This window comes from Petromyzon marinus, chromosome 19 (genome assembly GCF_048934315.1).
Source record: "Petromyzon marinus isolate PM22_M1 ecotype Great Lakes invasive population chromosome 19, UKy_Petmar_22M1.pri1.0, whole genome shotgun sequence".
Classification (NCBI taxonomy): Eukaryota; Metazoa; Chordata; class Hyperoartia; order Petromyzontiformes; family Petromyzontidae; genus Petromyzon; species Petromyzon marinus.
Genome location: NC_133685.1, coordinates 4328928 through 4341003, shown reverse-complemented (window position 1 = coordinate 4341003; position 12076 = coordinate 4328928). Strand labels below are relative to the sequence as shown.

Sequence of the window (12076 nt, the reverse complement as noted above, 5' to 3'; positions counted from 1 at the left end):
TGCCAGTGGCAGTTAAGTGATGGGCGTCACAGCATTTCCTTATGCACACGGGGGGGGGGGCGAGAGCCAGAGAAGAATGCTTAATCGACAAAAGACAGCATAATTACTCATTATGTTTAGCATTTGATATTTGTTGAAATCTGTCTGTAATCACTGGTTGTAATCACCGGTTGTAATCACTGGCGAAACGTCGCACTCGGATTGTAAACGTTGTGGGGTTTGCTCTCCAACGCACCGGTGTGCTGCACTAGTAACGAATTGGCCACGTTCTGTTGACGTGACACAAGCTTACTAATTGGCTGTGTCGGGTGGTGGCGGGTTCAACAACACATTCATATTTACGTGATCTAACCCCCCAAAAAAACCTTACATTATGTTAAAAGTTTGTTCAGCATTCACTGTCATGCCCCCCCCACCCCCCCCCATGAATGTTTGTATGCGTATCCTCCCCCAACCCTTATAAACAAGATCACATTACAGGGCTGAGAGGTACCATGCACATGGAATGGACTTGGAAGAAGAGAGGGGGTTTTTAGGAAAAAAAATGTACCGCAGGGAGTGGCATAGAGGCAAATCAGGGACAACGGGAAGGCAAAGACTTTGAAGATAGGCGGGAATGTATCGGAAGTGTTAGGATGAATCACAAGAGAGAATAGTAAAGTCGACGGTGTGAATGGAGTGCTTATGAAGCCACTTCGTAGAGAAGGGACAATCACAGGCGAAGAAGAAGAGTATGACCTTGAGGCTGGCCTTGAATCGAGGGAAAGGCCGTGCAATCAGCACAAAGTGGCTTTTATTTCCTCCACCACAGATTGATTGCACCCTTCACACAAGTCTATCAAATACAGAAAATGTTGTGAAGAGTTGAGCAGAGAATCATTCTGGTTGGAAGCAACCAGGGACCTCGGGTTATTGGTGATGCCCTATGTCGGCAGTGTCATTCCGATATTTAAAAGTTCAGAATTGGGAATAATTTTGGAAAATGCAAAAAGAAACAGGTAACACTTGACCACCAAATGAAGTCTCTCCAATGGGTACTTCAACCACGCGGGGAAAGATTTGGTACTGGCGCACGAGTGGTGCAGCTACTGGGTGTGCAGGCCGTGCAACTGCACCAGGGCCCCATGAGCTTAGGGGAGTGGAGGGTCTAGACACCAGGCTACGAAAGGGGGGGGGGGTCCTCCCCCACCCCCAATTTCATTCTTGCACCAAGGTCGATCCCACCCATGCTAGACCACTGAGAAGCATCATGGGTAACGTACCTGCAACGGGACATCGGCTTTGGCCGCCACCTCCCTGACGAGTGCTGCCGTGATGGCGGTGGTGGCGTAGCGCTGGTTGCTGTTGAACTTGATCACAGGGCCCTGCGGAGCGCAGCGACGGAGGATGTCAAACAGCTGACGGCGCACACACACGCACGCCCCGGTGTGGATCGGGCATCGACGCCGGCGCAACGCGCAGCGCTGGCATTTTCCTAATCGATGAACGGATTGATTCATTTATTTCGAAGGAAGCGATGAAAACCGGATTGAAATTGACACTTCTTTGTATGTATATATATTTTTTTTACTATGGCCAATATATTATTTTTCAGTATTATGCTGTTGTTTTGTCTACCCAATGCCGATCGCAGCTTTGGTCTGGACACCTGTAAAAAGTAGCTTCATAAGCTCATTAGATTATTCCCGCTGTAATCAAATATCAACGTCTAATAATGGGGACATTTAAACAGTCACCTTCGCTCACTAGTTTCCACTCCGCGCTAAAAACTCACTTATTTTTCCCTAGCTCACCCCACGACTCGTTAATCTCCTCCTCATAATCGCCACCGCACTACTTTTCCCTCTTTGTATTCTCATTAAAAGGCTTTCACTCAATCCCCATACATTCAATCCATTCATCATCATTTACTGCCACCAAATTCCCACATTACAGATTCGCCCCCATTGCTTCCGCTCATCAATGTCATTCACCTCATCTCCACCATTACATCCATGTTGTACCATTGTTACTTGTGTAAAGCACCTTAGACAAGGTGCTACATAAATTCATTTGACTTAAGATATGCAATTTTCTCAAAGGCTACCATATTCTCCGGATTAATAGATGCTCTGCCAAAAAAACAGAGGCACCCACGAATTCTGCCAGATGTCAATAAAAATGAACGAATCTTGTCGCACGCGCACACACACAGTTGCCAGATTTTAAGATGCACAGCCAAATGTTTATTAACAATACGAGGGGGAAAAAGTGGGCCTTTTAATCTGGAGAATTTGACAGTCATTTATCAAGGTAAAAATTCCTTTTAAAAAGTTATTATAACCTTTGATATATTAAATTATGTGCTGACAAGTGTATATATTTTTTTGAAATACACAATTAGTGAAGCTGTCTATTGTATTTACTTAGTAGGATTTGTGCTTGAGGTGCTCTGTAACATTTTGTTTGACGATGAAATGTAGCTACGAGTGAACACTTATTCATATTTACTTCTTACAATGTGCAATACGCAGGCAGTATTAATACATACATTCTGTAAACAGCACTGGCTCATTACAAAAGCAGCACGTAGTCAAAAGACGAATGGACTTACCTTGTGGAACAATGGACGGTGATTCTCTTCGTGCTTGTCTCTTAAAAGAAAACAAAAAATAACCATGCTTTATAGCAGATAATACGAATGTGCAATTTACGGCCATTTGCATCATGAAACCTCTTGAGGTTTTTCACATCACATCTCAGAATGTGCCACACTGTAGTCACCGGTAAGCTGTGGCTTCTGGTAAGAAGTGCACGCATGCCAGGTGGCCTCGGGAACTGGGGATCAGAACCGTGGCAGACACCGCTGAGATCCTGCCTTTGAATCCAGGATTCATTCGCCAAAGAATAAACTGGGTCCCTCAAGCGTAGCGGACTTGACGGCCTCAGCATTGTTATCGATGACTGCGCAGGGAAAAAACACTATTGTGTTCAAGGTCGTTATTTTTTTTGTTTCTGCTAAAATTTGGCTACATTTCGGATGAGAAATAAAAAATTATGACGTTTGTTAACGTGACAAACAATTCTCTCAGCAGGGCACATGGGAAAGTGCATCCTACCCACCCCCCCCCCACCAAGTCTGTGTATTAAAAAATAAACGAAAAAGGGAAGTCTCATGCAGAAAAATTACAGCAATATCTCTGCCGCTTCGACAGGCTGTTTATCAAAACGCAGGGGTCGCCGTAGCTGCACGCGATTTCCACACAGATACCCTTGTCTTGTGGAATGTTGGCGATAGCACAATCGCAATCAAATTAGATTTTTTTGTTTAAAGAGGTTTCACAAAGTCACGAGTCCAGTTGACCGTGCCTGCTGTGTGTGCGCGCCATTGATTGTTTCCCTTTTCGCAGGCCTCTGCGGAGGAACTTCCCCTCCTCGGTTGTCAAAATGGAGTCGCCGAGGGCGGTTGTGGTCCGAAGGTGCCGTGTCAGAAAACTAGTCGCGCTTCCCAATGAAGCCCTCCCCTCTCAAATTACATCGACGCGAGAATCTTATTTTTGTTAAGTGTGACAAAACCACTTGCCGATGGAAATGGGTTGCTCAAATTATTTGTTCGTGACAAACCCCACATACCGCAGGACGCACGCCGACTTCCGCGCAACCGCCATCAAATTGGAGGGAAAAACAAACACGCGGCAGCAGAAGCAATCGTCAAAAAACACACAAACACACACACACACCAATGCGTTTTTCACGAAAAAACGAGCACTCACGCGTAGTTGGGGTGCACGCCGTGCGCCATGTCGGCGCTGATGATCAGCGACTTGGGCACCGCCTGCTCGAATGCCACGGGGTTGGAGGCGCTGGACGCCAGCCGCCGGAGAATCATCTCCGTGAGGTTGGACGCGGCGCCGTGCGCGCTCTCCGAGCCGACCTGTCGACCAGACGCGGAGCAGTGGTGCCGGCGCCGTTACGGGGGGGGGGGGGGGGGGGGGCACGATGAGCATTAGGGCAAGGGTGGGGAAACCTCTTTCTTACAGAGAGAGGGGGGGGGGAAATATATCTCCACCATCATGAGGACGTTTTCTATGCATGCCAATCTTGTGTTTTAGTTTGTCGTCATTCCCCCCCGCACCTTCGATTAGCACGTTTGGCTGCTTACGGTGTGAAAGAAGATCGACATACCGTACATACAATCTTATAACGCAAGACGATCACGGAGGCACGATGTTTTCACAGACTATAGTCTGCGGTTGTTGCACACTGAGGGCCAATGCTGCCAAATGTTTTTTTTTTATCCAATTCCGTATTTTTTTTTGTCATTTTCACACTTGCCAAATGTTGACCATTGCGGCGGCACATGTGGCCTATACTTTTTCTAACGCCACGGGTTTTTTAACATCCACTCTGAGGCGGATTGCGTATTTATTTGTTTGATTAACACACCGACGCTATTAACCAGGGCGGCCGCTGGACTTGAACCGCGAACCCCTGCAACATGTACCAAACGCTCTATCACTCGGCTATGTTACCGCCCATGAGTCGATACTAAACTCTGCCCAAGCTAAAGATTGTATGCATTAAATCTGCTCATAACTACTTGCAAAACAACAGGTGACCATCGCGAACTAAAAGGCCCCCCCCCCCGCCTCGGCCTTCTGGCTTTCGGCCTTGATTTCAGCTTTGGCCTCATGGGTCCTAGCCTTGAATGCAAGAAATCCAGGTTGCAATAGTTACTCGTAATAAATGCGTTGCCAATCGAGAAAGACTGGTCACAATCCCCCTAAAATTTCGCGAGTATATCACAGCTTTCGAATTGTCTTCATACTCAAACAAGCGTTAGGTGGTGATTATCTCTGCTGATGGTCTGGAGCCAATGCTAGCCAATGTATTATTTTCCTGTCCATGAAAAAGCGTGATTTTTTGAGCTTGAAGAGAGTGCCTCAAGAGACAGATTAGTGAGCTCAACTTCACAGCTATCCACTCTTTTTCAAGCAAGCCGTAAGGTAACCCTAAGTACACATCAGAGGGATAGAGCACTGAGATTGACGCTGCTTGACTGTGCCCAACTGGTTTCAAAATAGCTGCGATCAATAACATTCAAAACATCAAAGCGCCCTCATGAGCAACTCAATGTCGGCAACATTTTTCTCCTTTGGAAAATTCATTTTGACGAAATGTATTACCCTGGCTCTGCTTGGCCCCAAAGCCAGATAGATTCACATGCCTCGCGAGGCCAGAGTTTCATGATTCAGCTCCGGCTCGACACGACAAGACGGTCAGTGGAAAAAGACCCACACTGCGAGGGCCCCGTGCTGGCGCAGCTTGGATGTGCCAGTGGAAAATGGACAAGCAATTCAATCAGTTCTGACAGGGACCAGAAGACATTACCTCCTCATTGTCAAAGAGTGTCACGATGCGGATGTTGGGGTCGTTGTCAAGGGAGGCGCCAGCCACACTCGACTGGATCAAAGCCTGGTGCAGAAGGCGTGAAACAGTCAGAGAAGCTGCGCTCCAGCTCCCAAGGGTCAAGTCGCTTACATGACATGGATAAACACTTGAAGTATAAATATTTAGACGGTGTTATTTGATGAAAAGGCTTGCGTGCGTGACTTAAGTATTTAAATATTGCCGATCTGTAAAAGTTTGCGCAATGTTGGTACAACATTTACGTGGAGCAATTGCATGCGGACAAGATCGCGGCCAGAAAAAAATGCAAAAATAAAATTCTGCACGTGCAGCTATCCATAAACGGAAGCTTGGTCATGCCACTGCTAGGTTTATATTTTTGACCTCTTCCACGCTGGTCAGACATTTTGGAAGAGGCGGGAGCACTCACACTTTACCCCACCACGAGAGACATGCTGGTCAACTTTACAGAGGTGCTGGGTGGACAGAATATTAAAAAACTTGCTCCCATTGTTTCAACTGCCGCACCGGGAGATCTGAATGGCGACTTCTGGATTGCAAGTCCAGTGTGCTGCCCATTCCAATCATGCGCCAGCAGCCAAAACATGTGACCAAAATTCAAGATAGCCACATGTAAACAGATTGAAATTCTGAGTTACAGACACATTTTTAATAAACACAAAAGTAATAGGTCTTGGCTATAGAGGCTAAACAGGGAGAGAAACAAATGCGAACTGGAGTGACAGCAAGGATAAGAACTCCCACTGGTTGTTACCTGCATGGCACAGTAACAACTGTGCAAATTATCCAGCCGTGGCCCAAAAATGAATTCTTCAAAGGCTCCACCCAAGGCCTTGCACGGGAGAAAAAAATATATATTACAAAATGCAGACAACCTGAAATTGGAACGTGATCTCAAAGTCGACTGTTGATCCCATTCCATGAAAAATAAATGTGCTGGAATTAAAAATTAAGTTGTGCCACATCCACGATGACATTTAATGAGAACAAAAAAAACCTGAATATGCTAAACGATCAAATAAAACAAGACGTCCAAATTTTTTTTTAAACAGGTACAAAATCATGTTATGGGGGGAAAAAAAAAAATCACAATTATAATTACATAAACCATTGCAAATTACAGCATTTCATGCAACGAATGTCATTCTTAAGTGAAAATGTTCCAACAATAATAATTTTAACAAACGCTATTGCAATAAAAATGCACGTGGTTTTCGTAACGGCCTTATTGAAATACGACAAGAATTAACAATTTACGCATTCGGCTTCCTTGAAACGCAGTCGAAATTATCGCGCGAAAAATTAAGAAATCCTGCTTCATGCCCGTGAGATGGCCTTCTCCGAAGTACCGGCGCCACAGCGCGCACAACATGGAAAAATTGCACTTGAAGGGAGGAGACGACTTTTGCCTCACGATGTTACAACACTTTTGATTTAAAGCTTTCGTGACTGCAGGGATTCATATTCTTGGTTCTTTCCGTAAAGTCACGTAGAAGGGAAACAATAAAATAATTAAAAAATAATAAAAATATAAAACAATAAAATTCTCACGACGTTTCGACTGCAACACAAGCGATCATCCATCATCAGGTGTGAAAACCACAGTAAGAAAATTATTTTTTTATTATTTTATTGTTTCCCTTCTACGTGACTTTACCGAAAGAACCAAGAATATGATGTTACAACACGTTTCCGTGCCAAACTTCACATTTAATCAAATGTCCGTTAAGTTCCATTCAGTTCATCGTCTCCCCCCCACCACCAAGCCCTCACCACCTTCCCCCTTCACGATTCTGCAACGCAACAATCCACCCAACGGCTGCGCAGGGGTTTATTCCGTGCTGCGCATCCTCCCTCGGTGGACGTCCTCTCGGAAGAGTTCCACGCCGTCACTATTCCAGACGTCCGTGAAAAAGAGCTTCATAGCTCATCGGATTTCTCGACGGTAAAATAAAGATTCTACCGATTCCGTTCGTTGGCCATCATCCCTTCTAGCGATGTGTCCTGCTCAATCGCACTTTTCTAAACGGTATAAATTATGTCAGATGTACAGATTCCCCCCATGCCACCCCCCACCCCCCCCCCAGAGATTCTATGAATTGTGATGTGGGGGTGCGATTCGATAAAAAAAAGGATTCTTTGTAATATTTTTAGCATCTCACTTGCATACATTTTTTTCGTTTGTCCAGTTTCGCTTGCTCCATTAGCATACAAAAATACGGTGATTTTATACAAAACGTTCACACAACCCTTTGTCAAGCCACTGCATAGCCTTTCCATGCCGTGTCAGTCATTGGGTTTGCTCGACTGTACTTCACCATGATGGTAAGTGCAGTGTGAATTAGAGGAGGGGCCAGAACCGGTTCACTAATGACGTTAGCTTTGGGCACAAATGGAACTCAGGTATCCGGGTTCAGTGCGTAGGGCACTAACTGCTTACCGAACGTTAGGATATAGTCGACATCATAATCATCCATTTTAAGTCATTGATTCTTACATGCACGATCAATGCATGTATAGTAAGCATACATAAGTTACCAACTCAATATTCCAGTTCACTCTCGGTTATCCAAGGATGGGACTATTGGAATTGCGGATTATAAAACGTGTGTTTTTACGCTGGCTGTTTTAATCGATTATTCTCTTGATTCCCGCTCGTCGAAGCGTTCATGACAAGCAACTTTAAGAAGCAACGAAAACAGTCAACACATTCTCCGTCTTAAACTGCATCCTACATCGGTGAGCAATAATTATGTTGTTGTAGCCTCATCTGCATTGGTTTTGCAGCACCCTAACTTTTATTTTACCCGAGCAATCCCTCCGTGCTCCATAACCCTAGATAATTGAGAGCTGACTGTACAACGCAATGGTATTTGGTAAAATAAATATTTAAAAAAAACACGCATACTGCATTGGAGGTGGTGCACAAGTACAAATCACACAACACACATAACATATTCGTCAAACATTGCAGAGATGCTACGAAGAAAGGCCGTTGACTGAAATGTCACTTGTTATAGATTGCTTTTCTCTCTCTCTCTCTCCCCCCTTTTAGGGCAGTGCTATTGACGAATGTGTTGAGTTTTTAGTAATTTAGTAAACAGTGCCCGACGCTGAGCAATGTCAGAAGACAGCCGTCAAAACGTGACGACTCGTGTGCTCGCTACTGAGCACTTTCTGTGGGTAATTATCAAAGCCTGATGCTGGCTGCAGAGCACATTGGAAATAAACCTGTGACATCATCATAGATGAACACACAGACCCATCCACCACCGTCTTGTCACCACCAACATTCTGACTATTACCCATTTCAAGTGCGGTGGATTGTGCACGCGTCAATACTGCCATGTGCGTATAACAAAAACCCATAAGACAAAGATCCACCGTATAGCCTTAAGACTGTTGGGGCAAGTGCTGTTAGCGAGCACCCATGAAGGCCGGAACGGCACACCAGGGGGTGGGTGGCCAGCACCACGCCCAGCCGTCGTTGTCTCCCCGATGGCGATGTTTACACACTGCACCAGGTACTCATTTGAGGCCGAGTCGACCTAGGGGAGACCGAGGACCGGTTCAGATAATTGTCACGGTGTTGGTCATGAGCGGGAATCGACAAAGCCACCCAGGGCGAGGATAATTATGGTTTTCAATTGTAGGATACGTGCAAGGGGAGGAGGCGCACTTACCGCGGGCTGCGTGTCCGCCAGACAGAGCTCAAAGTCGAGGAGGTCGCCGGGGTCAACCTTGAGTCTCTCGCAGAGGATGGAGAGGAGCACGGGGTGGTGCTTGTCCGCCTAACGAACACGCCAAACACACGCTTGTCATGGGTTTTCGTCCCGTACGTAGGATTAGAAACATTTCAAAACACTGGCTGCCAAAGCCAATCACCCCCCCTCTCCCCCCATCACGCCCCCCCCCCCACTCCTTCATCGCCATGTCTACGTTTTGGTCCGAGCGGTTCAGGAGGGGGGGAAAAAAGGCAAGCACCAGGGGCACATGGTGGATGAATCACATGACTCCTATAAGTACATTCTGAAGACAGAAGCATCAGCAGCGGCTAGAACGTGGGCACTGTTCACGCACAGCGCTTGTTGTCAATCCCCAACTGGGAGAGGATCTCTCTGGCCTCTCTCTGTGCTGTGAAGGGCCATTGCCCAAAACGTTGGCTATCATATAAACCTTATGGCGGGACCCCGGGGTCCCGAATAAACAGAAGTCAAAATCGTAATTAATAAATTTACTTTTGGCGACTCCGTCCCACCGCGCACATAAACGCCGCGACCCACCAGAAATCAACCCTCTCGTTCTTCGCCAAGCACCCGTGTCGTTGCCAAAATTTCCGTAGCCATAAACAAAACTTTTAAACATAGCGCATCGTATAGAGCTCGTCGAGAGGAATCGTTCGCCTTCAACAGACATAAAATGACGTCGCAACGCAGTTTATGCGAGAGCCGGAGGCTTATGGGACCCCGGGGTCCCACCATAAGGTTAATTTATATTTATTTTTAAGGCGGTGTTATGAACGAATGTGTTGAGTTTCACGGTTGCTATTTGTGCTTGTGCACCCCACTGCCAATGTAGAAGAAGCACCAAATAAATGTTTTATTACTCAAGTTCATTCAACATCCAAACGTGCAACAGCCTTAGCTCCTTCGTATTTCATCATGCGGTGACGACAATGTTTTTTTTTATTCTCTCTGCTTGAAGAATTACACAGGTCTAATGTGTTAACCTACTATATGGTATTTCACCCTGGCCCATCAGAGATTCCTCTGAAATTAATCCTGCTCTGCTTACAGGTCGACACATCCACGGAGACAGATTTGAACAAGGTAATCAATTCCACGTTCATGAAACCTGTAGTTGTAAAAGCACGTGAATCAACACTATTGTGGAGCCCTTTTTTCCCCCGTACAGAAAGCAATCTCTCTCATGCTGCGTCTAAAAAGAAATAGAAATAAACGGACGCGCGCATGCCGCGTTTGAAAATATGTTTGCATTTGGCGGCAGGCATACGCCGCCCATCTACGGCACAATCAAAAAGGATCAATGGCTTCAAATATTCTGCATTCCCAGTCATGTCAATATTAATCATGTACTCTGCTTTGTGTGCTCAGGGGTCCCTCCTGCCATAATGAAAGGAACCCATTAGAGGCTTACTGTTTTCACCGCACTGCTGACATCGCTGCTGCTTTTAGCGCCAGTCTCCAACTCCTCCTGGATGGACGTGGCCAGAATCGGCACTCTGGTGGGCAAAAGTATGCAAGCAAAAAAAAGATAGTGTTATTACCGTATATTTTTACGGATTACAAGACGCACGTTTTTGTTTTTTCTCTCCCCGGCTTTTAAAAGCCAACGTTTCGGGGCGCGTCTTAGGGCCCAGTAGCTGTGTGCGAGATTAAAGTTGTATCACTTTAATAGCACGGGCCGCAAGCTTGTGCGTTTTACTTTCCGAAAGGTCTTATAATCCGGAGAATGTGGCATGTTAAAATATAAGACTATTTAAGTGGCTGGGATACAGTTTAGTTGGTAATGTCAGGCTACCAGGTTGTAAGGTACAGCCCTGCAAATTTTTTGCTCATACTCCGGCAGGCAGAAGGGCCATCACTCGAGGGTGCTCTATTGATTGCCGCGAGCAGGTATTTTGTTCTACTCTTCCACACTGAACAAGCGTCTTGAAAGAAATTGAGACCTTCCGATCAACTGTTGTGCACCCATTTATACTGCTCTGGGTGGACAAGAGGCAGGCGGAAATGGGGGATTTAAGAAACTTGCCCCATTGTTTCAACTGCAGCACCGGGAGAACAAACCGAACTGGGCGATCCTCTGGATTTCAAGTCCGATGCGCTAACCATTACCACAGCAGCAACCCCAGCAGTTGCAAGGCCAATGATAAAATCCTTCCTGGGTTCGATTCAATTCTGTCACTCCACCATCGTTGGTAAAAACGATAACCGCCTAATAAAGCCGCATCACTCAGTAGGAAATGAACGCACAAAAAATGCACACACTCCACGTGAACTATGTATGACACGGAAAATTATGTTTGGTCAGAGCACAGCCGCACCACGCTAAATGAGACGTTAATTGTCGCATCGTGTTCCGTGGTTACTGTTCACAGCCAGGGCATTCAAATACACGTGCATGGTCGTGCGGGGGTGTAAGAGGTGGTGGGCGCGCGTGCAAATGCCATCTCCCAGCGTCCCACAATTACAGGTGGAGCTGCTTGTTGGGGCCAAAGCTCTCATTGACGTCCCTCTGCAGGTGAATGGCTAGGTGAGGGATGCGAAGAATCGGCCGTTCCACGTGTACGAGGCGGTGCTCCAACTTATCGCCATTCTGAAAGAGAGGAATAATAACATGCATGTACTGAACTCTGTCTTCCCGACATATATATATCGTGAGATCTAACAAGGCTTGCAACAATGTAATGCACGGGTGACGCACGGCCAGGTCGTCATCGGCATCTGCGGAGTTTACATGATGGGCAGTGCAGAAGATTCCATTGTCGTTGCAATATTCCTACGCTCCCACAGTCTACGATCGCCTCCTTCACTGACCTGCACCTGTCAATGTGGTGGGAGTATCACTAATTAACTGCCGCAACTAGTCCGGCATGGGTCAGCCCCTCATCCAGCAGTAGATTGACAAAAAAGGGCCGTACAGGTAG

General features: G+C 46.2%; 1 protein-coding gene across 2 annotated transcripts in view; it reads right to left on the bottom strand.

Moving 5' to 3' along the window:
- Nucleotides 1–12076, bottom strand: part of DNPEP (aspartyl aminopeptidase) — a 30544-nt gene that overhangs the window by 3360 nt on the left and 15108 nt on the right. For both annotated transcript variants that reach the window (XM_076067958.1, XM_032956938.2), the window contains 8 exons: nt 11621–11745; nt 10567–10651; nt 9093–9200; nt 6164–6241; nt 5371–5454; nt 3753–3913; nt 2594–2633; nt 1263–1364 (listed from right to left, as the gene is read on the bottom strand). In XM_076067958.1, the coding sequence (XP_075924073.1) occupies nt 1263–1364; nt 2594–2633; nt 3753–3913; nt 5371–5454; nt 6164–6241; nt 9093–9200; nt 10567–10651; nt 11621–11745 (783 nt within the window). The remainder of the gene's footprint in view (nt 1–1262; nt 1365–2593; nt 2634–3752; nt 3914–5370; nt 5455–6163; nt 6242–9092; nt 9201–10566; nt 10652–11620; nt 11746–12076) is intronic.